Source organism: Pneumocystis jirovecii (assembly GCF_001477535.1).
Source record: "Pneumocystis jirovecii RU7 chromosome Unknown supercont1.13, whole genome shotgun sequence".
NCBI lineage: Eukaryota > Fungi > Ascomycota > Pneumocystomycetes > Pneumocystales > Pneumocystaceae > Pneumocystis > Pneumocystis jirovecii.
Window position 1 is genome coordinate 211,743 of NW_017264787.1, and position 26,851 is coordinate 238,593.

Sequence of the window (26,851 nt, forward strand, 5' to 3'; positions counted from 1 at the left end):
AAGATTATTCTTAATATTTTATATTTATTAATTGAAAAATAATACGTCATTATTTTCTTTTTTCGCTATATTTATTAGTATGTTTTTTTGTATTGCTCACAATAGTCATTGAGCTATTCTCTGATGCCAATTCGCCTTGTGTTCTGTTTGACTTTTTTTTCTTTTCTTTAGGAGGCTTGTAATAGCTACGAAGTTTTTTAGGAATCCCTATATAATATTATTTTTAGAAGACATAAATGTTGATTATACATCTTTCTGGATCTGGTTGTTTATTAGGATCGTAATTTTTAGGTAGTTTTGATTTTTTCTTTTTCTGTTTTAAAGATGGTTCAGATTGATTTGTTTTTCTTTTCTTTGATAAATGATTTATGATTCCTGATTTCTCTAAATAATTGGCGTCCATTTTTTGAATAAGAAGGTCTGGAGAAGGCAGTTTGTTTGCATATTTTAGTGCTTCACTAATATCTGTATTAAGATAATAGATTGTTAATCCTGCTAATGCTTTCTGATTGTTTGGAGAAATTTTTAATAAATAAGAAAAATCATCTATTGCTGAAATATTTGGATTTCCCTTTTTAGAAATTATGTTTTTAAGTTTTGATTTGCCTGATGCGTATAAAAGTTCTATTAATTTAGGATCCTTTATTTTTTAGTTATTTTTCTATATTAAATATGATTTCTTACATTGCTTCCTGTGCTTCTCCAATATTTACTAGCTGCATAAAGTTCCTGTTGTGCAAGGTCTTCTCTTCCTCGCCTTTCATATATTTCCACGGCTAATCTTATTAATCCAGGGCTAAATCTTTTATTTTTATTTTCTTTTAAAGAATCTAAAAGTTTTTCCATTATTTTTTGTGCATTGCGAATGTTTTTAGATGATATCATAAATTGTATAATGGCTAATGATAATGGTATGTTTGATGGATTTTTCTCGTGTAATTCCATTAATTGTGTACATGCTTGATTACCGGTAAATCGTGCTAAAATACTTGATACCAAAATAAGAATGATAGTATTATCATCCGGATATTTGTTTTGTATCTTTTTAATGATATTATTACATGCAGAATACTTTTCGCAGTATAAATTTAAAATAGCAATATTTTTACTGATAATTTTGTTTTGAAATTTTGTTAGTTTTGATAGTTTTATATTTGATAACGCTGAATTCATAGAACAAAAAGCAAGATACGGGTTTGTATTGGGCTTGATAGAGAAAAAATTATTCGTAGCGATTAACTTTATAGTAGGATCTATATGTCTGTCTTTTGTTGGATTTTTAAAGAAAAAAATGAAAGTTGCTTACGATTTTTTCATCAAATCCTCATATATATTTAATGCTTCCTGTTCTTGGCCAATATGTGAATATATATACGCTAATTGAATAAGGATAGGATGCATTCTGGATTCAATGTCTTCTTGGCATATTGTAGATAAACATTGTTCTATATTTTGAATTAAAAAGACGTTATAACTATCTAAAAGTCTACCTCTGGACAACTCAAAAAGTTTCTTTGCTTTCTCATATTCTTTCTTGTGAATTAAATGGCAGCCTATGTTGAAATTGTAGTCCATAGATTGGCAAATATCTGAGTCATTGCAAACTTCAATTGATGGTAATGTCACTTGTGCTGCCAAAAGGTTTACATTTAAATCGAAGTCTTCGTTTTCTATCTTTACTGTGTTATACATTTTCACCCAGATATATAATGTGGCTACTGACTCTATATGGATCTTTAATTAATTTTTGATATAGTTGAACTGCTTCTATGACTTGACCCGTTTGATATGTCTAAAAAATATGTTGCATTAATTTAAATGTAAAAAGATATTATAATGAATATAATTGCTTACAATTTGTGCTTTTACATGCAAAATGCTCCTTTCATTATTTTCTTTGATATAATTTACTGCTTCTTCAAATCTTTCTAGCATGAACAGACAATATGCCGTTTCAAACAGTGTTTTCTCCGTTGAAAGCTTATTGAAGATTATTTGAAGTGCTTCTTCATATTTATCAAGCTTAATAAGCGCAATAACCTTTGATTTCTCTAATTTTGCGTCTGATAATGAAATTTTCTGGATTTCGTCTGAGAGTTTAATAACTTGCTGATGATCATTTTTTGATACTGCTGTTGATAATTTTATAAAAATATCCTTTATATTTTCTTTTTTTTCTGATAAATCTGTTGAATCTTGCTGATTCATTTTTAAAAATTACAAAATTTATAAAGTAATATGTTATAAATTCTTAGCAGTGATTAATATCTGATGAGATCGGTTAAATGTTATGTCTGATTTTTGGATGGAAAATGAAAAGAACAAAAATATGGAAAAAGACATAAAAGATGCTTATATTGTGTTGTAATGGTTCTAGAAAGCTATTTTCTGTTCTTTCTACGCCTTTTTGTATGAAATTATGTGAAAAAACAGTGTTTTTGAGAGGGTTATCTCGAAAAATATTGACTACAAATAAGTCTGTAAAAATACCGAAAAAAAACAGGAATACGAGGTTTTCTGAAAGGTTTTATAAAAGGAAGGATGGCATAGGAAAAAAAAGTGCTTTTTTTTCTCGAAAAATTGCTTTAAAAACACCAAAACAGATGGTAGAAGGGTTTCATTCTCTTGGACTAATGTCTTGTGTTGTAGACGCTATTCATAAGGATGTTTTTGCTTTACTTTATAAAGTTTGTCCTACGGATATTCAGATTCTTGCAATTCCGCAGATACTGCGGAATTTGCTTTCAAAACAGCCTTTTAAAACATTTCTTTTGGCAGCTGAAACTGGTTCTGGGAAAACATTGGCATATGTTGCTCCTATTTTGCATATTTTGAAAATGGAAGAGTTGAAGTCTTCGAATATTGATGAAGTGCGTCTGCAGGGCAAGCCAAGATGCATTATTCTTGTTCCTACAGCTGAGCTGGTTCATCAGGTTCAGCGTTTACTGAAACAAATGTCTCATAGGGTTAAATTTCGTTCTTCTTTTGTTATTTCTTCTTCCTCTTTAGATTTTATAAAGAAAAATGTTTTAACACTACCTTCTGATTTTCTCGTTGCAACACCTTTTCAAATTTATAAATTTATTCAAGAAAAAAAGCCGATTATGGATGAAACTAGGTATATGGTAATTGATGAAGCGGATACTCTTTTGGATGTTTCATTTCGTTCGCTTGTATTGTTTATCTTGAATGCTGCTATTAAATTGAAATTACTTATTTTTTGTTCCTCTGTAGTATCACAGAAATTCAATCGATTTTTATCTAAATATTACCCTGATTTTTCTAAAATAGAAACGTCTAGGCTTCACACTATATCTAAGAAAATACTTTTTAAGGTTATTGATGCTCAAAAAGATTTTAAAAATAATAAAAAATTAGCATGTCTTAGTATTCTTGAAAAAATTGCGAAGGATAAAAGTGATACTTCAAAAAAAATTGTTATATTTTTTAATGAAAGGAAGCAATCAGATGAATTTGCTGAATATCTTAGAAATAAGGGATTTTCTGCTTTTTCACTAACAAAATATGCAAAAGATCGATTGAGTACTATACATAATTTTATTTATGGTACTTCCATGGATAAATCTTATCTGTCTATTTTGGTTACGACAGATCTGAATTCACGAGGTGTAGATACAATTGGTTTAAAAAATGTCATATTGTTTGATGTACCATATAATTCTGCTGATTTTATCCATCGTCTTGGGAGAGTAGGTCGAGGTGGTAAAAGAGGTAAAGCATATTTGATTCTTGGGAAAGAAAAAAATTGTCAATGGATTAATGAAATTAAGGAGTCTATAAGAATTGGAAAAGCATTGATTTAATATAATGTGTAAATATATACAGTTTTATCAAAAAGGTATTTTAGATATTTAAAATGTTTGTAATTTTTTTTACTATTTAACTATAGTTTTTGTTTATATGATACCAATTCTATATAAATTAATTAATTTGTTTCATGATATATATAATGATAGTTTGTTTATTCTTCAATTTTTTTTATTTGGCCCTTGAATATATTGAATATGTATATTTTTAACATGTTATAATTATTTTTCAATCTGAGTTCTTTTAACATGGAATTTTGTTGTTATAAGAGAATATTTAAATATTTAATTCTCTTTATTGTTTCAAAAAATGGATTGGTAAATGTTTATGAAAGATTTATATTATGTTTTAAAATTATTTTTGGATATCTTTGTTAATAAATATTTATTATCCTTTTTTCATCTACTCTTTTGATATTTTGGATTTATTTTCTGTTTAGGTTTATAATTATATTCGTCTCACCTTTTTTTTGTTATCTCGCTGATATATATTATTTTAATTATTTTATATTTTTGTTTTATTTTTAACGTTATTTTTCCCTATTCAAGTATTTTCTCTTTTCAAAGAAAAAAAGAGTCTTTTAAATTCATTATTTTTATTTAAATATTGTTTTTGTTATTTAATCTTTATTTTCCTGCTTATTCATTTCTTATCTGAGATTTTCGATGAGTAATTCTAACTTTATAATAAACTTTAGATATAATATTAAATCACGGAAAATATAAAGAAAGAACATTTAAAACATGAAGAATACAGATGATGATTCATCTTCATGTCATGAAGATATAGACATATCGTTTTTGAACTGGAGAAATACGTTGATGTATGCCTTAGGTATTAAAATGGATGAAAACGCACGAAAAAAGTATGAAATAGTCCGGGATTCGGTATATGAGAAGCAATTGAACCGTAGATGTGAGATTTGGAAGGAATATTTATGGAAAAATAGTAGGATTTTCTTTTTTTAGTTTTAAAAAGTGAAAAATTGAGGCAACTAAGGTGCGTCTGTGCGATTTATGGCAAAACATTTGGATGCGTTGAATACAGGGCTTTCTTTGGACGACATTTTGTGTCGTCCATGTGTTGAGATGCAAAGTGGAGGCTTTGATCCTTCTAAAGGGATTTTTCTTTGTCAAAATAAAATCCGGAGTAAATCTCAAATGGAAGATACATTAGTACATGAGATGATCCACGCATATGACCATTCAAAGTTTGCTGTTGATTGGAATAATCTTTTTCATCGTTCTTGTAGTGAAATACGGGCAGCAAGTCTTAGTGGAGAATGTGGCTGGTGGAAAGAATTTAAAAAGGGTGCAATTGGTACATTTCGGAAACATCATCAGGTTTTTTGAAGTTTTGGGAGATTTTTTGTATTGATTTTTATTTAGGAATGTGTCAAGCGTCGATCAGCACTCTCGGTTTCGAAGCATCCTGCATGTAAAGATATGGAACATGCAAAACAAGTAGTGATGCAAGTTTTTGAATCATGTTTTTCTGATACACGTCCGTATGATGAAAGTAGGTATTTTTAAACTATAATTTGTGATTGATCTATTTAGTTTATTAATATGATTTCTGTTTTTGACCGACAATAATTCTGTGTTTAATAGATATGATATGCATAATATATTGTCTAAGTCTTCATTATTTTACAAACGTTGCACGTTTTTATCAAAGATTATTTTTTACAGATATGTATAGTGTATTTGGTACAGATGAATATAATTAAGGTTAACTGTTGATATTAATTGGGTTTCACTTTGTATAATTCAGTGATTATTTTTTGTATATACGATTTATAGAGATTTCAAATATTACTAATTGTTTTTAAGATAGGTTTGTTATATTTTTTATTCTTAATTTTTATTTCGACTAATTTTCGATAAGTGGTTACATTATGAAATCTTCAGAAAACACCGACCCTCTTGCTTTGCGCACAACAGAGCTTATTCATAAGATCGATGAAGCATCTTCAACACTTCTTTCTCGGTTTTGTCAGATAATTGATGTTATTAGTGTAAGTACTTGTAAAAAATTCAGCTTGCTTTGTTCATGATCATAGAATGAAGGAAAAGATTCCTGTACTGTGGCTTCTGAGAGTTATCAGATTGAAGTTCATGTTGCTTCAATGGTATACTATTTATTTTTTTATGTTTGAGTTTGAGGATTAATGTATTGATTTTAGATTCGTTCTGCAGAAGAATTATTGTTGGTTTCACGGCTGATCAAAGAAGCATGGATATTGCGTGAAACAGATACATGGAGCTCTACCCCAGAACAAGTATCGAATATGTCTATGCCGTCTTTAGATCAAATTTCAGTCCTTTTGGAACAGTGCTGTTGTAGTCAAAATTTGGGAAATGAAGAAACTGAGTAATATACGAAAATACTTTAAACTTTTGGAAAATACAATAAATGATGATTGTAATGGTTTTATTATAATGCTTTATAATTGTAGCTGGAACATGAAAAGTTTTATGTTGATTTATTTTCAAAAAAAGTGTTTTTAGGGGATATCAATATGATAAAAAATGCAGAAAGTAGGTACATTATTACGAGAAAAACATGTTTGGAATAGATTATGTTCATGGTGTACGAAAAAATTATACATATAATTGTCGATTTTTTTCGTCTACGGACAATCGGTGTGCTTTGAATGGATTGGCAAAAGTCATTGACATTAATCGTTGCATTGACATTATCTCGTGGGATTGGCTTGAAAAATGATCTTCCATGGAAATTGAAGTCTGATATGATGTTTTTTAGTCGAGTTACATCTGGTTTGCTAGTTACTCGTTCTACTGGTCAGATGAATGTTGTTTTGATGGGTCGTAAGACATGGGAAAGTCTTCCTGCTCATTCTAGGCCTCTTAAGAATCGAATTAATGTTGTTATTAGTCGTCAAGAGGTTCTTGATTTAGGGTAAATAATGTCAATTGAATTGCAAAAGTTGAATCGTTTTAGAGGTGGAGCGTACCATGCAAGATCTTTAGATGATGCACTGGCACTATTGTCACAGATTTATGACTCAACAAGCAAGATTCAATTGAATCGAGTCTTTGTTATAGGTGGTGGAGAGTTGTATAAGGCAGCAATGGAACATTCAAGGTTAAATCGTATTATAGCTACTGTAATTCACAATGAAGTTGACTGTGATGTATTTTTCCCTATTGATTTTCGGAGTTCTCAGTCATGTTTGCCTTGGAGAAAGCAAGATCATTCGGTTTTGGAGGCTTGGGTTGGAAGTAAAGTTCCTCAGGGTAAAATAAATGAAAATGGTTTTATTTACGAGTTTGAGATGTGGATAAGAGATATATAAGAAATTTTAGAAAGTATTCTTAAACGCGTTACACAAGGTTTGAAGCAATATAGTTTGATTAGGTAACTGGTTTTTTATAAAAGATAATGAGACGTTTTCAAAATATTTTAATTATGCCGGGTAGTGTGTAGAAACAAATGTATTGGAGAGGCATTCGAAATACTTTAATATCTTTAGCAATTGCATTTTATAAAGTTATGGATATTTGTTAATATTTATTTACTTGTTAATTAACAAAAATATATTGTTTTTGTTTTAATAATGTAGATTTCTATATGCTTTGGTTCTGAGTTATTAATATATCTTTAGTTATAGGACTTATAATTGTATTGAGTTATTTGTTTAAAATCAAATGGCTTTTCATAGGTTATGGTTAAATATTAAGTATTTTATAAAACTGTTTTTTAATATTGAATTGGCTTGGAAGTTATATATGATGGAAAGTAGTCTGATGGTGTTTTATTGTATTTTTATGGTACATGTTTTTTGTATAAATGAATTACGGTTTTATGTCTTATAACCATGTAGTCTTAGTAGTATTGTTTCGAGCGCCAGATACTGTCAATAAAGCCATTCAGATGCATCATTTAGTTTCTATCTTGAAGGATTTTTTAATTTTGAGATATAAGTTAAACGGATAAGTTCTGAAGGTCTTATATATGTTTTGCTACACATTTGTAGAAATTTTAATATTTTATTGAAAAAGTTGTGAATACTGACTATAGTTCGATGGTGTTATGTATATGTCTATGATTTTAGGCGTCATGAGGCTGTTCTACCGCTGAAAACCACCTAGTTTGAATTTTTTACGCTCATAGAAAAGATCTGTTCTTGAACTCCCCAAATTAATAATCTATACACCGTGAGCCAGAGAAATAAAATCTATCCAGTACAACCTTTGGACACCCATCACGGTCCTTTTCTAGACGTGTGCATTCAAAGCAATAGTATCCATCTGCAAATAAAAATCAAAGATTCCTTCAAATATAAAAAAATTACCAGATATCCCATCTCCCCCGCAAATAATACATTTGCTTTGATAGTTTCCAAATGAACACTCGTCACACGTCCTAACAAGAGTCGTTGGACGCACATATGAGTCGCAAACTGGGCATTTGCCATCACACTTGTCGCACAACTAAAATTCGTCAAAAAACCCTTCTAAATGGCCCTTTTTTAAGCCGAAAAAAAGCATACTCTCCCAATAGACACTCCTGGCTGCTTCCTGCACATTACAAGGTCCGGATGATGCTTTGACATGTCTTTTTTCTCTCACTTTGTTTCTTTTTGATGAATTTTCGATAAAAAAATTGAACGTATAATTATGAAAAAAACCGATGTAAAAATATACTTATTTTTGTAGATCTTTTGTGCTAATAAACTGCTTTCAGGAGCTCACAGGTCTCCATTGAGCCAAGTATGCCTTTATCTTTGCAGGATGGGTCGGAACCAGCGGAAAATTTGAAGCGCCGGATGTTGAGGCAGCATTCGTTGTTGAAGCGGCAGAGATTGAGTGAAAACGGCGGCAGTCGGCGGCAAATCATTGATTCAGATGATCAGAAGCGTGCCCAGCGTTTTCTTGGGACTTTGATGGGTACATTAGGGAAGTTTCAGAAAGAATCAGCTTTTTTGCAAGAAAAAAATGCAAAAAGAGCAGAAATTGAGGCTAGATTGGCAGAATGCATGCGTAAGGAGAAGGAGGAGATAGAGGAGCGTGTACGTACGGAGCAGGATGAGAAATATCGGCGTGCAGAGCGGCAACGACGAGAGAATTTGCGTGAATTTGAACGGATGTCGGTAAGCTGATGGAAGAGAGGATATGGGTGCTGTTTGTGTTGATGTGGGCTAGCTGGAGACGTTTTATAAGAATGAAATAGCAGCAGCACATTCTTTGAAGACAGTTACGTCGCCGGTATTGTTTTATCTTCCGTGGAAGCTTTCTCCAAAGGAAGAAGAAAAAGTAAGGATGCGGGTGGAGGACTTCGAAAGAATGTATCGGCAAGCACTTAGGAAGCTGGATGAGAGTTTTATGAGTGAGAATAGTATATATACTTCTGATAAACAGGTTTCTTTAGAGATCGAGCCGGAGACTCAGAATGAGATTGTGGAAATGGCAAATCAGGATGAAATCATTGACCCTATTGTCGGTTCTATGCAAGAAGATCGCTCTTTTTTACAGGATCGGGATGACCATCTGTCTTCGGTTGGTTCTGTTTCGGAGCTAATTCATGATTCAAAAGTTTCTGATCATAATGAAGATATGGTTGAATATTGATGAAAAAGTCCTTTAAAAACTTAGAAATGGTTTCTTCGTAAACACTTAGGATACTCTTTGCTATGCTGTTTCTTATTTTTTACTAATATATTTTACATTTTATTCATCATCTAATAAATATTCGATTTCCTGTAAAATTATATAGAGAAATACCATTTTTGTTTTCTATTCCTTTGTGTTTTTGTTTAATCTTTTCTTTTCTCTGTATTTTTATTCCTTCCTTTCTCCCCATTATATAAATCTGTTTTCTGTGCTTGTCGAGATCGCTGGTGAATCAAGACAACCAACTTTTTGTTGGTTCTCGGATGAGCGATGCAAAGGTCTTTATGGATGGTTTAGGGGCCGGAGATCAATGTAGTATTTGTTTAAACCCTCTTCTATGTTATTTGAAGGAAGATATGGGTTTTTTTCCCGAAAAAAATGCCAAAAAAACGACTTCTGAGGATGGGTTTTTTGATAAAATGGATGATATAGCTTATCTCGGGAGTTGTACTCACATGTTTCATCATCAATGCATTAAATCTTGGTTAAAAGTAGCTGGAGAAAGTTTTCTTTTGGTCAAATATTGATGATTTTTCATAGATTGCAAATACATGTCCTGTATGTCGAGATCGTTTTTATTGGGTGCGATTGTCACGCACTGTTGGAGGTATAGCGTTTGCTATATGTGTTGACTGTGTTTATCTGTTTCAGGTGCTATTTTTAAAGCTTATGCAGTAGAAAATAAAGTGAATTCTGGAAATAATGATATATCGAATGTGGTCGAGGAAAGCTATGATACATGTAGATGTATTATTTGCGGGAGTTCAGAGGATGAACATGTTCTTTTGCTATGTGATCAGTGTGATGATGCATACCATACATATTGTTTGGGATTGGAGGAAGTTCCTGACACTGATTTTTTCTGTCCAACTTGTATAACGCTTTCTGGGGAATGTTTGTTGCATTTTTCCAGACGTTCTTCATTTTCTGGGCGTAATACTCGGAGAACTACTCTCCAGAGATCAAGTGGTGTTAGAAGTCGTCGCAGGGCTGATGTTTCACTTACTTCTGCTCGTGCAAATGCTACAACTTTTATTGCACCAAATACTAGTTCCAGGTTTGGTGAAATAGCTGGTGTTTCTTTGTCGAATAATTGGTTGCAAAGGGCATATTATCAAGATAGTTTTTGGCGATCGTGGAATGTTGGAATAGAAAGTCAAAGAAGTAATTTATCTTCTATTTCATTGGCACGTAGAACAGGGCTTTTATCTAATTCTGGGAAGTCGTGGATGGCATTACCGAATCCGTTGAGTCCTGAAGAAAAGGCATGGGAGATGTATGATGTTCAAAGGTCTGGTGAAAAGTTTGAAAAATACAAAGATAGTTCATCTAAAGATGATCTTTCATCTCCTGCGTTTCAAAGGAAATATAAACGTCCATTAATAGCAAAGGATGAAATAAAAAATGAGATTCATATTCCAAAGGAGTGTGTAGATAAACTTTGTGATGATAATTGTTCTGTTACATATGCTAAAGGAAAGGCTAAAGAAAAATTTGGTAGCCAGATTGGTTTTTTGCAGAATTTATTGGATGATATATCAAATACTTCAAGTTATTCGTCTCGATTGAACTCCGATGTTCAGGTTTCTGAAAAATGTTACGATAAAGTATCTACTATTGGAAGTTCTGAGGAAAAGGATAATTCTGTTTTTGTCCAAAGTATGTTATCTAAAACAAATGTTCATGATGGAAGTTTTCTTCAATCGGTTTCAAGTACGTTTTCAGGGATACAATCTAAAAAAACACATCATATTTCATCTATATCTCCTTCATCTTTAACTTTATCGGAATCATTTTTGGCTACGTTTTCTTCTTTTTCATCAAAGTCTGCTTCTAAATCATCTACTGTATCTCCTGGGAGGAAAATTGCATTTACAATTAAAAAGAAAATTGAGAAAATCGTTTCAAAAGAGCTTCGATTATACTATCCTGAAAAAATATCAAAAGATACTTGTAAATTAATTAATAAGCGAGTATGTCGGATGATTTATGAAGATGTTGCACTTTTAGGTGAACATATGTTTGATGATTTTAACGATATATGGTATGATAAAATTAAAGCTGCTGTTGTGCATTTGATAGAGGATTTTGTGCATATATAAATTATGTGTCATATTTTTATAATGGGTTTGTTTTTACGCACAGATTTGCTCTTTTTGTTGATTGTATTGAATCATTTGAGTTAATATCTATAACGAATGTAAATGTATTTTTAAGTATTATAGTATATCTGTTTCAAGTTTTATTTTGATTGGTTTTTTTGCTTTAAATTTGTTTAATGCTGCAATCTGAATTGAAATTTTTAAATTTGTAAATTGTTTTGATCTGGAATTTGCATGGAATTAAATATAACAGTAATTTATTTAAAATGTTTTTAGGTATTTAGAAGAATTAATATATTTTAAATTTAGTTTCATAAAAATATATAATATATAGATATTTTGAAATTAATAAAATTGTTTTCCTTGATTATTTTTAAGTCGCATTTAAAATATATTGTTAATAAAGATATATAAAGAATTTTTCAGTTTAATAATATTTACCTAGTAATATTTATTATAAATATTTTTAGTTATATGCATTATTTTATAGTTATTTTATAAAGATTTATTTTTTTAATTTAAAATGTATTTTTGTTAAAGTTATAAAGATATAATAAAAATTCAAATGATTATGTTTTTGGTGTTTAAATATGTAAATTTTTGGTATTTGGAACTATTTACCAGGACGTTTAGGTTTTAAGAATGATTTTTCTTTTTTTTCTATAGATGGATGAAGAATTGAATAAAGCATTGTTTTATTGATATCAATAAGATCGTCTGTTTCAATCTAATAAAAAAAGTTAAATTCCTATCATTTCAAATATATTCTTAATTAAAAATACTTTCTTATCAATATGAATCCATTGCTTAACTGTTGATAAAGCTAATAAACACGTTGAACTATAAAGCATACGTTCTTTAATGGTAGATGCTTTTGGACAAGTATAAATAAACACTAATATATATAGTTAGCTTACTTTTGTATAAAGCTTTTTCTTACTATTAGAAATTACTGTAGAATCGTTATAAGTGTGTTTCCATGAATAAATAGAATAACGTGGTGATGCTGATGATATAACATGCTGAATATTATCTGGTTCTACCAGTGTTGTCATTTCCAGATTTAATATTTCAGTAGAAGGATCATTGGCCTTTATTGTGTGAATACAATATTACAAGGAAAGTGATGTTTTTACCAGTTGTACAAAATTAAATTCCTTAGTACTTTCTGAGAGTTTTTTAATACAAGTCTTTGCTGCTTCGCTAATATTTAAGAAAAGTTTGTCGTTTATGTGTCGTCTTTGAAAAAAGCAATCTGATATATATTCCTATTCACTATTTAGGCCTTTTTTTTTTGTTTTTTTTTGAAAAAAAATATACTTGGGAATTTTTTGCATTTTGAAGATCTTTTTCTTTATCTGACAACAAATTTTCTCTCACCTGTACCTCTAATTGTTCTTCAAACAACTTCTTACTTATTTCCTCTTTGTTGCTTGCAAAAACGTTTTTTAAAATTTTATTTGAGCCTAATGATTTGACTAATGTATGGCGTGTAGATGCATAAATCATTTTGTCACGAATCTAAAGCTATCTTAAGCTATATTTCAATGCAGAGTAATAAAAACTTTTGCATTTTCTGGAACATAATATATCAAAAGCATTTTCATAGGGTCCATATCTTGAAACTTACATAAAACATACGCTGGTTCTATGTCATTTAAAACAGACCGTACGGATTCCAAATTTTTGCAAAAATCATTAGATCTTGAAATATAGTTGTTTTTTATTAGGGATTCTATGAATTTTATATAGATTTTTTCATTAAATATTCTATTTACCTTGAAAAATAGAGATTTTCATAGCAAAAATATCTGTGTTTTCTAAGAACGTTTGGAAGTCGCTCAAAAACCCTTCTGCTGCACAAATACCAGATATTGTAGACATTTTTATTTATTAGGATTCCTTTTATCTATTGATCTATTGAGTAGTTGTTGTGTTTTATTTTAAAAAGTTTAAGTGAACGTTGATATAATAATTACGAAGATATTGAACTTTAGAAAAATACAAAATATAAAAAAAAAACTTTATACGGGGAAATACTTTGAAAAGAACTATATATAACTATATATATTTTTTTATTTTTTCTCTTTTTTCATTTTTTATCTTTTTTTCTTGAAGAAAAAGCGAAGTATAGGTAGAAAAAGATATAAAGATATTTGAACTAATCTCTGACAAGTCTGCAGATTTTAAAATCTATATATTTTTGCTTTTTTTCATTGTTTCTTATATGAGATTTCCAAATTTGCGTTTTTTTTCATGTTTTAGTAGAATTTTGGAAGAAAATGATATTGAAAAAATGATCAGTTATCCTATAGATGAATTACAGCCAAAAATACCACGTCTGTACCGTATTTTAGTTGCAACAGTGCTTCTAAGATCTCCTATTATATCTCCTGAACAAACGCCTTTTGAAAAGGCTTATTATGCATATCAAAGACAATTGAGTGAACGATTGGCTGCACCTTTTCCTGTAGAATTTTATTTTAAAAAGGGCTCTTTGGCTGAAAAAAAATGGCATGAGAATGAGGCAAAAAGACGCAAAACTGGTTTTTTTTCTGACGATGTTTATGATGAAGCTCGAGAAGAAAAAGAGCGTATTGCTTTGTCTCGTGAAACAGAAGCAGACCGCAAGGGAGACTTGCGTAGTTTAGAAAGGAAATTAGACAAAACACTTTATCTTCTTGTGAAGAAGCCTAGAGAAGAGCACTGCTGGCAGTTCCCTCAGGGCTTAGTAACAGACGATGATGTGCTGCATACTGTATATCTATTAATGATGTTATTAATTGTTAACAAGTACAGGCAGCTAAAAGATCGCTGAGCAATATTTGTGGAAATAACATGAATATTTGGTACGTTGGTTGTACACCAATCGGCAATGGTAAATATAAATATCCGGAGGGGTATAGTAATGAATTTTATGGTGCTAAAGTGGGACCATTTTTTTTAAATATGTCACTGATATTAGTACAGATATTTTTCATGAGAGCTCGTATAATGGCTGGACAAGTAAAGCTGAACAGTACTGTTGCTGTTGATTGGGTATGGGTTACAAAAGATGAGATACGACAATATGTTTCAAAAACTTATTGGAATAACATCCGTGCTATGCTTTCATAAATCTTTTTGAATCTTTTAATGTACACCTTTTCCTCATTTCCCCTTGCTTTTCCTGCTTATTTTATCATTTTGTGTTTTTAAAAAATTCATCTTGAGCTTTGTTTGTAAGCACTCGTATCAAGGATTTTCTTTCCACATATGCTACCTATTTTTTTTTAGCAAATACGGAAGCTCTGTACCATAATACATTTTCCTTGTTTGTACGCACAGCTAGGACAGTATTTTGCGCCAAGATGGTGTGTACGTTGCTTGCAAACGCTGCACCCTGTCCCATAAGGATCATATCTATTCATAACTAAGCCACAACGTCTTTTTTTTGCCAAAAACTGACCTTTTTTTGGCCGACGTGCTTAATAATTTATTTTCTCCTATTTTTCTCTCTGAAGACGCTACTAATTTTGACATCTCACTTCCCATATATATTTCTGACCGTTTCTTGACGCTTCAATGCGAAATTAGTGCTTATTCTTCTGAATTTAACTCTTTTTAAACCTTGGTGTTGCCAACAATGTACGTTTTTTTTCACACTAAAAATGTCGGAAAAAAACCAGGAAAAGAACATTATACCTTTTCACAAACCATATTTTGTATTTCTTTGTTATTTCCGTTTTATTTTCTGTAAAAATCTTTTGTTTTTCAATAATTTTGATCTGAATTTTGACACAATTTGATGATCTACGATTTGCCTACAGTTCCTGCCATTAGATAGTCGTTGCTTGGATACTGTTGCCTGGATACTGTTTCCAAGCAACCACCTCATCCATATTTATATCTCTCATCAGCTCTTAATTCACTTTCAATTAGAATATCTTTGAGGATTTTGAACATGAGACGAGTAGTTGTAACAGGAATTGGACTTGTTACACCTCTTGGAACAGGAGTTCGTCATTGCTGGCTGCGTTTATTGCGTGGCGATAGTGGAATTGTATCGTTAAAAGGTCTAGATGATGATGATCGATATGAAACATTGCCGTGCAAAGTTGGGGGATTGGTGCAGAAAGGGGCTTTTCTGGACGGTTTCTGGGATGCAGAAGAGTGGATTGGCAAGGATGTAGCTTTTTTTCCGGGTTTTTTTGGCTAAATTTAATGATTTTTCAGAATCTTCGTAGGATGGCTACATTTTCACAATATGCTGTTGGTGCATCAGTTCAGGCTATTCAAGATGCAGGAATAGATTGCTATTATGGTGAATCGGTTGTGTGTTTTGCCGCAGTTTTGTATTCGATGTTTTAAATGGGCTAGGGTGTATGTATTGGCTCGGGTATAGGAAGTTTGCAAGATTTTGTAGAGACGTCAAGTAAATTTGAGAAATATGTAATTTTTTCTTTGATTCCGTCTGTTTTTGAGCTTCTTTAGGGGTGGAAAAAAGTTGTGCCTCTTTTTATTCCGAAAATTTTGGTGAATATGGCTGCTGGACACTTAGCAATAAGATATGGGTTTCGTGTGGCTAATTTCTATTTTTGAAGTTGTTTGTATTTCTTACGGTATCAGGGACCTAATCATTCGTGTTCTACTGCCTGTACTACTGGAAATCATTCAATTGGTGATGCATTTCGATTTATTCAGTACGGAGATGCAGATATTATGATTGCAGGTGGTTCTGAAGCATCTATTCATCCCCTAGCAATTGCAGGGTTTTCAAGGTATCTATTATATTTCTTGACATACTCTTTTTATAATTAAGTGAAGAATAAAAAGTCTTTCAACAAAATATAATGATGTGCCATCAAAATCATCTAGACCGTTTGACAAAGACCGTTGTGGATTTGTCATTGGTGAAGGTTCTGGAATTGTGGTTTTGGAGGTAATAATTTTATTTATTTATTTATATTTATTTTGTATTCTAGGAATTAGAACATGCTCGTGCTCGTGGTGCAAGGATTTATGCAGAGTTACGAGGATATGGTTTATCTTGTGACGCATACCATATTACCAGTTCTTCAGAGGAGGGTATGGGTGCTCAACTTTCTATGAAAAATGCTTTAAAACATGCTCGTTTAAAACCTTCAGATGTCGATTATATAAATGCACATGCAACATCTACATTACTAGGTGATATGGTTGAAAATAAGGCTATTAAAAAAGTTATGTTAGGGCCTAATGGGAAATTGAGCGCTAAAGAAATTAATGTATCAAGTACGAAAGGTGCTACAGGACATATGCTTGGTGCTGCTGGTGCTGTAGAGTCTATTTTTACTGTGCTGGCTATTTATCATGTAATATTCTATTTTTATTCTATTTTTATTCTATTTTCTTTACATATCAATAGAGAATAATGCCACCAACATTAAATTTGGAAAATCCGGGAGAGCCTTCAGAAGAATTTGATTGTAATTATATACCATTATATGCTCAAGAAAAAGAAATAAAGGTTGCGTTAACTAATAGTTTTGGTTTTGGTGGAACTAATGCATCACTTTGTTTTACGGAATATAATGATTAAATTATATTTAGGTAAAGTAGTTTTGGTAATTATAATTAGCGTTGATATTTGTGATACTTTATTCTGGAGTTTGATGATATTCGACTTCGTATTTTCCCCGTTCTCGGGTAGTATCATATGCACGTATAAGTTTTGTCTGGCCACTATCTCCTTGACTAAAAGCATATCCCCTTTGTAGTTTGCTTATTCTCTGGATATTTCTTACTTTCCTAACTGTTTTTTGAAACAGTTCCGTTCTAAAGATAATGTAAATATTGGTTTTAATAGATATATGGTATTTACTTTGATTTATATTCTGTAGTGCTAAGTTTTTGAATTTCTTGGATACGGTGATAAGCTTGTGGATAATAACTTCGTTTATAGCTATATGATGTTATAAATAGTTAACACTTGTTTACTTATTTACTATTTCCATGCAAAATCTCGTAATAGGCATAATGTTGGAAGGATTAAAATAGTAGCCCAAAATACTAGTGATGTATATAAGCGTGAATTAATTCCATAATATTCCACAGAAATCCCGAGTTTTGGTGCAATAATAGTGTATATAGGCAAAAATGTTAACCATATAATAAATGATCCAGGTATCGCTAAAATAGTATATGTTGTCCATGAACTAAAAATAATTAATGGGTGTTATAAAAAAGAAATCAAAAATAACTTTATAATTAATGCTGCTTTTCCTAATACTGTAGCAAGAACAGTAGCATAAAGGGTTGTTCCCCAAACCCAATGACCTCCAATTTTTCCATCTGCTTGCGGTAAATCATTTTTAAATATGTACTTTGATGTAAAATAAAGAATAAGTGAGTGATAAAAACCATTTGCTATCCATGACCAAAAACTTTTTACATTAAACTAATAAGAAATAGTTAATTAGTAAAAATTTTGATATTATACTTACAAAAGTTTTAAACTGGCCAAGTTTATAAAGTTGTGGGTATCTATTTAATAGTCTTGCGCTTAAAAATTGATCAAACACACCTATTGCTATTGGTGGAAGAAAAGTAAAAAATACATTATAAAAAGATATAGTCCATGATTCAAATATAACTTGACCGGAAAATCCATTATTAAATGCATACTATTTAAATACATTAAAATATATTAGAATTTAAAATAATTTACCCAAAACTGTGTCATATGAAGAGAAATATTTTTATAAAAAGAGTAGAGAATTAATTTACTTAATCGTTGATAACTCCATGCTCCATGAACTAATAATAGTTTTTTTAAATATCGAAATTGTCCAATTGCAATATCAGCACTTCGAGCAGCTTGTAATCCTTCTGTACCACTTATACCAATACCTACATTTGCAGCTTGTATCATTGATATGTCATTTGAGCCATCCCCGATAGCTAAAAGTGTTGCTTTTAGATGTTTTTTAATAAGAGTTACAACTAAAGCTTTTTGCAAAGGGGATGCTCTACAGCATATTACTGTTCTACATAACACAGCAAGATTAATGAATTTTTTTTCAATATCCTTTTCTAGTGCATACGCTAATGAATATCCATCAATTATTAAAGCCAATGTTTCTGTTTCAATTTTAGTTTTATTTTTGACATATTTTAGTTTTTTGGTTATATAATCTGAGATTTTTTTTTTTGTTTCTCCATTTATAATAATGATATTCATGTCTTCAGTAATAAGTTTACAGCTTATTCCAACATTTATAGCAGTTTCTTTGTGATCACCTGTAAGAACCCAGACTTTAATTCCAGCTAATTGAAGTGTATGAATAGTTTCAGGTACTCCGTCTTGAAGTTTATCTTCAATAGCAGTAGCTCCTAGAAGAAAAAGCTCTTTTTCTATTAATTCAGATACTTTATCTAATTGAGCAGTACGATTGTTGATAGATGTTGAAGCTTCATCATACATAATGGACCATTCCTGATATTCTTTTTCAGAAATTTCCCTCATAGCTAAACATAATGTTCTAAGTCCGCTTATAGCATAGTCTTCTAAATGTTGTAATGTTTTTTCACTATAAAGACTGTTTTTTGATAATCTTTCTAAAATCACTGTATCTGCGCCTTTACAATAAAGTCTAATTTTACCATCTGGACAAAGAAGGATTACCGACATTCTCTTTCTAGATGAATTGAATTCACAAATATTTAAAACTCTAAATTCATGTTCTTCTCCTTGAATAGATACAAAAACAGATCTAGGACGGCGTTTTGTAAATATATATCCTAATTTTGCTGCTCCCTTGACTAATGCACCTTCATCTGGAGATGCTGCTTGGTATATGATATCATCTTGCCCATCAATTTTTTCAGGTATAACTGTATGACATGTAGCAAGTAAAATAAGAGCATTATGAATAATGTTTTTTGATTTGTGTGAATGAAGATTTTTATTTAATTGCTTAAAATCAAAAATATCACATTTTTGATGTGGATTAAGTATTAGTTTTTTATCAGCATTGTCCATATAAGATATGCCTGCAATTGATAGTTTACAAAATTCCATTTGATTGCATGTAAGAGTGCCTGTCTTGTCAGTGAAAATATATTCCACTTGTCCTAGTTCCTCAACTAAATTTGAAGTTCTACAAATAGTTGGAATGTCATCACGTTCATAATACATATCTAAATCATTATTAATAAGCTGTGCCTGTGCATATTTCACAAGTTCGATTGTTACAAAAAGGCTGATAGGAACAAGATTTGAATATAAAACACAGAATGTTAAAATATTTAAAAAAAATGTTTTTACTTTGTTTTTTTTTTCAAGATAAAGATAACCTAAATTTTTTTCATGAAGATGCTGTTTGATAATTAAACCAATAGAAGATGCTAATGAGAGAACAATAAGCATACAGAAAAGGAAAATAATCTGAATATTAACAATTTTTTCTATAGCTGTTTGTTTTATATGAGAAGATGTTGTATTCTTCATTAATTTTGTTTCATGTCCTGTAAAAACAACAACACCATATATCCACGACGTATTCCGAAGAAATGCACCTCGTAAAAGTAATTGATCTGCAGTTAAAGGAAGTTCCCTTTTTCCTACATCAGTGTTGAGAATAATTGTTGCTTCATATGTATAAAGACTATTATTAGGATGTTCTGAATGTATTTCTCCTGATAGTTGGGCAAGTATTCTATGTGATATAAAACTTGATGTTTCTGGAAGAGATTGTTTAATTTTTAAGTTGGTTTCTCCGTCAAGGTTGGATGTTTCGATATAGCAAAGACCTTCTGGTTCAGAAGAAGAGATAAGAACAAGATCTGCAGGAAATATTTGTCCGGATTCAACACGAACAATATCACCGACGCAAATATTAACCCATTTTCGAATAATAAAAGATGTTTTTTCGAAAGTATATGCTTCTGATTGATTGAGTTCTTTGTCTTGTGAACGCCGTTTAAAATCTTCTATAAGTTCTTTAAATGCTGAAATAAGAAGAACCACTATCAAAGGCCCAATTGTTGTCCAGCGGTTAGTAGGTGAAATATTATGTATTTGTTGTATACATGATGTAAAAAGAAAAAAAAGATTCGCATATTTTGAAAATTGTTCGAATAAAAATTTTGGAAGAAATGTTGCAATATTATATTTTGTTGTGGATACATAATTGTTACAATAATTGAATGGTGCATTTTTAAAACGATTATTAAGATATATGATTCGATAATTTAATTTTTTTTTTTGAAAAGATTGTTTTTGAAAATATGATGAAAATTTTCTATATAAACCAAAACGGTAAGCTATAGAATGCTTTTTTGAATGTGTTTCATCCTTTTTTATGTTTTTCTTATTACAGTTTTCAAGTAATGGTTCTTCTGTAGGATAATTTGTATTTACTTGTTCAGAATTAGAAATATTTTGATTTGCTTTTCTAGAACGATTGATGAATTGTCCTATACTAATGCATCTAAAAAAACATTTGTTAAATTCTTTTGTAAATGTCAGTTCATCTGTCTGTATATTATTGCAATTCTCTGATTCTGAATAGGATGTATCATTAAAATCGGTGATTGTGGGTTCACGCGTTTCCGCGTCTTCAGATATGATATGGTCAAATGTGCTAGATTCTACATCCATTGACAACTGTTGTAAATCTAATGAAGATCGTTCTAAATCTACTAATGAATGACCTTGTTCATTTTCAATTGAACATAGAGTTTTTTTATTCATGTAGTTTTTAGAATATTTTGGTGTATCGTCTTATTGACAATAAATTAAACTAGAAACTGTACTTATTATAGTGTCAATTTTCCCTAAAATCTTTATTTACATTCATGAAATGGCTTAAGCTTTTATTTATTTCTTCATTTATGTTTACTTAAACTTATAAAAGGTGTTCATTGATGATTTTCGATAGGGTTTCTCGATAAGAAAAATCAATTATTGTTTATCTATTGTAGAAAAATATATTAATTTCCATAGTTTTTAGATATATAGGCTTATGTGACTAGAAAAAATGTACTTCTAGTGTTTTTATTGTTTTTTTTCTAAATGAAGTGTAATTGAATCAGAAATAAAAGTGGAATAGAATTGGATGAATATTTCATTTTTGTATTCTTAATGGTGGTTAAAGAAATATTTTTTAAATATTTCTGGAAGCCTTTGTATTATTTAGCAGGAAGATGTATAGTTGATTGAGTATTTTTTTGATGTATATAAAAAATTTTTTGATAAAGAAGTAATGATTTTGATTTGCAAATTTTAATAGATAGTGTTGTTTAATTTCTATTTTTATTTAATTGAATAATTTGTTGTAAATCTGTGTAGAAAAAGTCAAATTAGTTTTAAAAAATGATAAATAATATGTTCTGAGCAATATTAATTTTTCTATAGATGTTCAGAGTTTTTATGTATTTTTGTCATTGAGTACAGAAGTTGGTAGATGTAAGTTATAATAAGACAAAGCAAATCATGAATACAAAATAAATTTAACTTATGTAAATAAGAAATATTAAAATGTATTTAAATATGTATATCACTAAAATGAATTGAGTTTTAATTTATGACAAATATTTTTTCGATAATACAGTAATTTTTTGGTTGAGAAATTATCTTTTGATTAGAAAAAACTATTATATTATTTTAAGAAACTTTAAATTTATTTTGAAATTCATTTTTATTTTTATTGTATTTTTTTTAAATTGGATTATTTTGGAGTATACGTTAATTTAAAAAAGTCGAAAATTTAAGCATTTTTCTTTTAATGTTTTATTATTTTTAAACTAAATATATAGATCTTATAATATTTGCTTACTTTTGTCTGATTTGTATTCATTGAAACTGAATTGTTTCTGTTTTATTTTAAAAAGATTTTTTCTTTCTCTATTTTTTTGTTTTTGTTTCAAAGAAATTCTTTATTATCCAATAATTCTATTATATATTATGATATTTATTTTTTTATGATTTTTAACTTTTTTTATTAGTAAATGCTTTTTCGAGATGTTTGAATATATGTTAGTCTATTGAATAGACAGCTTAATATGAGAAAATATAAAATCATATGAAATGTCAGATAAAGAGAATAGTAAGTTTGAATTTGAGTTAGAAATTAATAATAACTTTATTTTTTACTAAAAGATGCACTTTGGTCGCCAGTGGTTTCTGCTTTATTTTCTGAAAAATCTCTTTCTTTGTTTGATGAAAAGGCCAAGAAATTATCAGTTAAGCTTTATAACAAAGACAAAGATTGGAAGGAAAATGGACAATATTTCTTTGAAATTGCAGAAGAATTGGATAAAGAAGGTTTTTACATTAGTGCTGCTTCTTCTTTGTTTAATGTTTGATAGAACCAATGGCATTATGGCGTGAATTGAATCCAGATACACCTGGTTCGCCAATAACAACAATTTTGGACATAGATGAATTTGAAAAATATGGATATAATCCTCTTTCTGAAACAATGAAATATATTCATTGTAAAAAATGTGGAAGAGTGGTTTTACAGACGGTTTTTTATAAACATGAAAAGATTTGTAATCAATTGCAAGATAATGATGTAACGGTGTTGAAAAAGGGTTATGGAAAAAATGAAAGAGATTTGCAAAATACATCTATTAAACGATTTAAAAAAAGACTTCATTTTGATGCTGGTAAGAATTGATTATCTTTGTGAAATTTTACTAGTAAATTTTCAAGATTCGGATTCTTCTATTCTAGATGGTCTACAAAGAGCTTCAAAAATCAGTAAATATGATTACAAAAATAAAAGTGAACTTAAGAAGCTCAAATCAAAAAATATTCTAACTAAACAAAAAAGTGTGTGTATTTCGACTTTACTTTTTCTAATTGCTGTAGACTCTATTGATTTAGAAAAGCAATGTGGTGTTCTTCTTCCAAACGGCAATTTATGTTCCCGCTCTCTTACATGTAAATCACATTCCATGGGGGCTAAGCGTGCTGTTCCAGGTAGATCGCAGCCTTACGATATTCTTTTGGCTCATTATCAAAAGAAAAACCAAATTAAACAACAAAGTATTCATGGGTTTTTTATTATAATTGTTTTTTAAATTGCTGTTAGAAGCTGCAACAATTTCTTCTGTTTTTGACGAATATGCGTCTGATACAAAACAAGTCGATTCTGAAGAAGAAGTTGCTTTAGTAATGGAATCTATTTTGTCTAGTTCTGCTTGTCCATTGGAGAGGAAAATTATGGTTCCAGTACGTATAAAGCGTCGTTTTTTTCGTTTTCAAGAAATGTTTTCGACTGTCTTCTCTCAAGACCAATGGCCCGGGAAAATTAAAGACCAATGGTCTGAGAAAACTCATGATTCTACTGATGATTGTTCTGAAAATGTTATCCCATTTCATGTTAATTCAGATTGGATTCCTGATGAAAACAGCCAGTCATCTGTATCTTGATATCTATATTATTATTTCTACCGGAGAGCGTTACTTTCTCTAATTACATCTTTTATATTTGCTTTCTAGACTATTCATTTCATCTATTTTTATTTTATATCATTATGTTACTGTGGTAACAATGTTTATTTTTATTCGATATTTTAACTTAATATTTTTAGATATTATTTAAATATAATTTTATGGAGTTTGAAGGGAAATATACTTTAGTGTGAGGGTTATGAAGGTTTCTGTACATCAGATAGACTTAGGATTGTCACATATGTCTCTTAATGAGAATCTTAATTCAGGATCAATATATCAAAAACCAGTATCAAAAGTAAATAAAAAGAAATGGAAGAAAAGTGTTAATTGTTTTTAGCAACTAGTGAAATCCCAGGCAATTAAGGTCGTTTTGAAAAACCAGGCTAGTACTCGACATCCACTGCTTAAGCTTGCAGTACATAATCAAAATAGTCAGGTTAATGGGAGCAATATTTTACAATCTAAACAAACAACGAACTCGTCTTCCGTTGTAGCGAATGTTGTCAATATTCCTGCACAGCAATGGAGGATGTCACAGATGTCATCGTTATCTCCTGGAAATTCTAGGAAGATAGCTGGTTTATCTTTGACTGGAGATAGGGCATCCCTTGATGAAAATAAAAAAGTGGCCATTCCGCAAAGTGTCTCAGAAGTTTATGAATATCATCTTGGGATGTTTGAAATTGGTCGTCCTCTTGGAAAAGGAAAATTTGGAAGGGTGTATCTTGCTCAAGAAAGGCGAACAGGTTTTATATGTGCTTTGAAAGTTCTACACAAGTCGGAATTAATGCAGTCTAAAATAGAGAAGCAAGTGAGGAGAGAGATTGAAATACAGTCTAATTTAAGGTAATATTATAAAAAGTATTTTTTATGTTGAAATGATTAGGCATCCTAATATTTTGCGTATTTATGGTCATTTTCATGATTCAACACGAGTATTTCTTATATTGGAGTTTGCTGGGAAAGGCGAATTATACAAATATCTGCGTAAAAAGGGGAAATTTTCTGATTCAAAAGCATCTGAAGTATGTTTTTGTGTTATTTAGATTTTATTTTAATATATCAAGTATATAGCACAAATGGCATCTGCATTGTCGTATTTGCACAGAAAACATGTTATACATAGGGATATAAAGCCTGAAAATATTTTACTTGGAATTAATGGAGAAGTTAAATTATCTGATTTTGGTTGGAGTGTTCATGCGCCAAATTCAAGGTAGATATTTGTTATTTTTTTTCATATTTTTACTTCATAGGCGAAATACTCTTTGTGGGACTCTTGATTATTTGCCTCCTGAAATGGTGGAGGGACGCGATCATAATGAAAAGGTTGATATTTGGTCTTTGGGTGTTCTTACATATGAATTTCTTGTTGGTTCTCCTCCTTTTGAAGATCTTAGTGGGTACCCTGCTACGTATAAACGAATTGCGAAAGTAGATCTTAAAATACCTGATCATGTAAGCCCTGAAGCTAAAGATCTTATTACTAAGGTATTTATATTTTTGTAAGACAAGTTAAATAACATTTAAGCTTTTACAACATAATCCTGAGAAAAGATTGGCTCTTGATCAGGTTCCATTGCATCCTTGGATTCAAAAATATAAAGATAGTTGGTTGAAACAGAGGAATTCTGGTTAGTTTTATATTTAAAAATAATATATAAATTTTTGTATTTTTCATTATAATATTTTGGTTTAATATACATAAATGATTGAAATCATTTTTAAAATTATAAAATACAAAAATCTGTCATTTAATGTTTTTTACCTTTTATCATAAATACTATTTGTAGATTGCTCATTTTCTTTTAATTTTTCATTAAGATAGTTTGTTATTTCCAACGCTTTTTTTGATGCAAGTTGTAGACATTTAAGAATATGTGATGTTTGTAAAATGACTCCTCCTACTTTTGATATCTGACAAATTTCTTTGTTTTTGTTTAAAGTAATTACCATGCTTCCTTCCCTTAACTTTTCCTCTTGTAATGTTGTATCCATAAGTGATATTTGATTTTCATTGAAAAAACTAAATGTAATAGATATCGGAATATGTGTTAAAATAAGTGGAACAGGAACACGTTCTTCAATGGAATGCTATTCATTAAGTAATAATTATTTTTAAAAAAAACACCAAGCTTACCACAATAACTTTTTCTCCCTCTACAGTGACAACTGGTTTTTTAAAATGATATAATGCTGCAACTACCGCAATAGATGTTGCATCTATAAGGTTTCCATCATGATCTAAATAATGGACATCTGCACGTATACTCCAACATTGTTTTCCATAAATAATACAGAGAGATTCTTTGTCTAACATATGAGATCTTCTTATTGCTTTGTCAATAATACTTGAAACTGTCATTTCTTCTGAAAGTCTGAAGAAAATTAAGTATATAAAACTATTTTTGTATATTAAACCTCCAAGACTCAAAAGAAGACACAATTGGTGTCATTTCTATATCAATTGTGAAGATTCCTTCATAAGGCTTGTCTGGATAAGGTTCTGTAATTTCTGCTGAGATACGAACGAAAATTCTATTTGTACAAGAAAACCATAAAAATTAAATAAAAAAATGAAGCTACCTTGTCTTTCCAAGTGAAAGCTCTACATGTCCATAAGAATTTCCAAAGTTTAGCTTTAGATCTCTCCAAACATCAAATCCTCGCCCATCAAGTCTAAGATTGTTATTTAACGCTTCAAGGATAAATTCTTTTTCGTTTAAAGACAGATCAATGTCTTTTGGCATATTTTTCTTATCAATATTATGGAATTGTGCTTAATATTATTTTTTTTTGTTTAAATTTTTTATAATATTTTTTTGGTAAATCCATGAAATTGCCATGCTTATGTTCGT

General features: G+C 30.1%; 15 protein-coding genes across 15 annotated transcripts; 9 read left to right on the plus strand and 6 right to left on the minus strand.

Annotated features, from left to right (window-relative positions):
- Nucleotides 1-49: 49 nt before the first annotated feature.
- Nucleotides 50-2,208, minus strand: T551_02880 (uncharacterized protein; the record flags this gene model as incomplete). The annotated part of the gene is made up of 6 exons (XM_018375143.1): nt 50-207; nt 250-640; nt 685-1,261; nt 1,307-1,674; nt 1,724-1,792; nt 1,855-2,208. 6 exons carry the CDS (start codon nt 2,206-2,208, stop codon nt 50-52), a joined length of 1,917 nt encoding a protein of 638 aa, XP_018228684.1.
- A 140-nt stretch (nt 2,209-2,348) lies between these two features.
- On the plus strand, nt 2,349-3,824 carry T551_02881 (uncharacterized protein; the record flags this gene model as incomplete). Its single annotated transcript, XM_018375144.1, has 1 exon — nt 2,349-3,824. One exon carries the CDS (start codon nt 2,349-2,351, stop codon nt 3,822-3,824), a length of 1,476 nt encoding a protein of 491 aa, XP_018228685.1.
- A 1,020-nt stretch (nt 3,825-4,844) lies between these two features.
- On the plus strand, nt 4,845-6,205 carry T551_02882 (uncharacterized protein; the record flags this gene model as incomplete). Its single annotated transcript, XM_018375145.1, has 5 exons — nt 4,845-5,171; nt 5,217-5,350; nt 5,716-5,845; nt 5,891-5,959; nt 6,014-6,205. The coding sequence occupies 5 exons, from the start codon at nt 4,845-4,847 to the stop codon at nt 6,203-6,205; spliced, it is 852 nt and encodes a 283-aa protein (XP_018228686.1).
- Nucleotides 6,206-6,484: 279 nt separating this feature from the next.
- T551_02883 (uncharacterized protein) lies at nt 6,485-7,147 on the plus strand (the record flags this gene model as incomplete). The annotated part of the gene is made up of 2 exons (XM_018375146.1): nt 6,485-6,750; nt 6,793-7,147. 2 exons carry the CDS (start codon nt 6,485-6,487, stop codon nt 7,145-7,147), a joined length of 621 nt encoding a protein of 206 aa, XP_018228687.1.
- A 775-nt stretch (nt 7,148-7,922) lies between these two features.
- On the minus strand, nt 7,923-8,407 carry T551_02884 (pre-mRNA-splicing factor ini1; the record flags this gene model as incomplete). Its single annotated transcript, XM_018375147.1, has 4 exons — nt 7,923-8,000; nt 8,044-8,102; nt 8,147-8,285; nt 8,345-8,407. 4 exons carry the CDS (start codon nt 8,405-8,407, stop codon nt 7,923-7,925), a joined length of 339 nt encoding a protein of 112 aa, XP_018228688.1.
- A 159-nt stretch (nt 8,408-8,566) lies between these two features.
- On the plus strand, nt 8,567-9,422 carry T551_02885 (uncharacterized protein; the record flags this gene model as incomplete). The annotated part of the gene is made up of 2 exons (XM_018375148.1): nt 8,567-8,944; nt 8,997-9,422. The coding sequence occupies 2 exons, from the start codon at nt 8,567-8,569 to the stop codon at nt 9,420-9,422; spliced, it is 804 nt and encodes a 267-aa protein (XP_018228689.1).
- A 305-nt stretch (nt 9,423-9,727) lies between these two features.
- On the plus strand, nt 9,728-11,566 carry T551_02886 (uncharacterized protein; the record flags this gene model as incomplete). Its single annotated transcript, XM_018375149.1, has 3 exons — nt 9,728-9,955; nt 10,005-10,071; nt 10,116-11,566. 3 exons carry the CDS (start codon nt 9,728-9,730, stop codon nt 11,564-11,566), a joined length of 1,746 nt encoding a protein of 581 aa, XP_018228690.1.
- A 613-nt stretch (nt 11,567-12,179) lies between these two features.
- T551_02887 (uncharacterized protein) lies at nt 12,180-13,450 on the minus strand (the record flags this gene model as incomplete). The annotated part of the gene is made up of 7 exons (XM_018375150.1): nt 12,180-12,293; nt 12,349-12,461; nt 12,507-12,657; nt 12,703-12,834; nt 12,887-13,087; nt 13,132-13,301; nt 13,345-13,450. 7 exons carry the CDS (start codon nt 13,448-13,450, stop codon nt 12,180-12,182), a joined length of 987 nt encoding a protein of 328 aa, XP_018228691.1.
- Nucleotides 13,451-13,793: 343 nt separating this feature from the next.
- On the plus strand, nt 13,794-14,683 carry T551_02888 (mitochondrial 54S ribosomal protein YmL17/YmL30; the record flags this gene model as incomplete). Its single annotated transcript, XM_018375151.1, has 2 exons — nt 13,794-14,324; nt 14,366-14,683. 2 exons carry the CDS (start codon nt 13,794-13,796, stop codon nt 14,681-14,683), a joined length of 849 nt encoding a protein of 282 aa, XP_018228692.1.
- An 86-nt stretch (nt 14,684-14,769) lies between these two features.
- On the minus strand, nt 14,770-15,088 carry T551_02889 (uncharacterized protein; the record flags this gene model as incomplete). Its single annotated transcript, XM_018375152.1, has 3 exons — nt 14,770-14,828; nt 14,871-14,968; nt 15,015-15,088. The coding sequence occupies 3 exons, from the start codon at nt 15,086-15,088 to the stop codon at nt 14,770-14,772; spliced, it is 231 nt and encodes a 76-aa protein (XP_018228693.1).
- A 421-nt stretch (nt 15,089-15,509) lies between these two features.
- Nucleotides 15,510-17,126, plus strand: T551_02890 (beta-ketoacyl-acyl-carrier-protein synthase II; the record flags this gene model as incomplete). The annotated part of the gene is made up of 8 exons (XM_018375153.1): nt 15,510-15,734; nt 15,782-15,880; nt 15,926-15,997; nt 16,040-16,126; nt 16,175-16,326; nt 16,373-16,487; nt 16,531-16,899; nt 16,953-17,126. The coding sequence occupies 8 exons, from the start codon at nt 15,510-15,512 to the stop codon at nt 17,124-17,126; spliced, it is 1,293 nt and encodes a 430-aa protein (XP_018228694.1).
- A 58-nt stretch (nt 17,127-17,184) lies between these two features.
- On the minus strand, nt 17,185-21,281 carry T551_02891 (uncharacterized protein; the record flags this gene model as incomplete). Its single annotated transcript, XM_018375154.1, has 6 exons — nt 17,185-17,362; nt 17,409-17,489; nt 17,533-17,742; nt 17,788-17,984; nt 18,031-18,210; nt 18,255-21,281. The coding sequence occupies 6 exons, from the start codon at nt 21,279-21,281 to the stop codon at nt 17,185-17,187; spliced, it is 3,873 nt and encodes a 1,290-aa protein (XP_018228695.1).
- A 1,335-nt stretch (nt 21,282-22,616) lies between these two features.
- Nucleotides 22,617-23,969, plus strand: T551_02892 (deubiquitination module subunit SGF73; the record flags this gene model as incomplete). Its single annotated transcript, XM_018375155.1, has 6 exons — nt 22,617-22,635; nt 22,689-22,853; nt 22,898-23,200; nt 23,247-23,366; nt 23,406-23,582; nt 23,629-23,969. The coding sequence occupies 6 exons, from the start codon at nt 22,617-22,619 to the stop codon at nt 23,967-23,969; spliced, it is 1,125 nt and encodes a 374-aa protein (XP_018228696.1).
- Nucleotides 23,970-24,189: 220 nt separating this feature from the next.
- Nucleotides 24,190-25,632, plus strand: T551_02893 (uncharacterized protein; the record flags this gene model as incomplete). Its single annotated transcript, XM_018375156.1, has 6 exons — nt 24,190-24,288; nt 24,331-24,839; nt 24,880-25,018; nt 25,061-25,209; nt 25,250-25,484; nt 25,525-25,632. The coding sequence occupies 6 exons, from the start codon at nt 24,190-24,192 to the stop codon at nt 25,630-25,632; spliced, it is 1,239 nt and encodes a 412-aa protein (XP_018228697.1).
- Nucleotides 25,633-25,757: 125 nt separating this feature from the next.
- Nucleotides 25,758-26,743, minus strand: T551_02894 (uncharacterized protein; the record flags this gene model as incomplete). Its single annotated transcript, XM_018375157.1, has 4 exons — nt 25,758-26,087; nt 26,134-26,371; nt 26,415-26,531; nt 26,580-26,743. 4 exons carry the CDS (start codon nt 26,741-26,743, stop codon nt 25,758-25,760), a joined length of 849 nt encoding a protein of 282 aa, XP_018228698.1.
- Nucleotides 26,744-26,851: the final 108 nt, after the last annotated feature.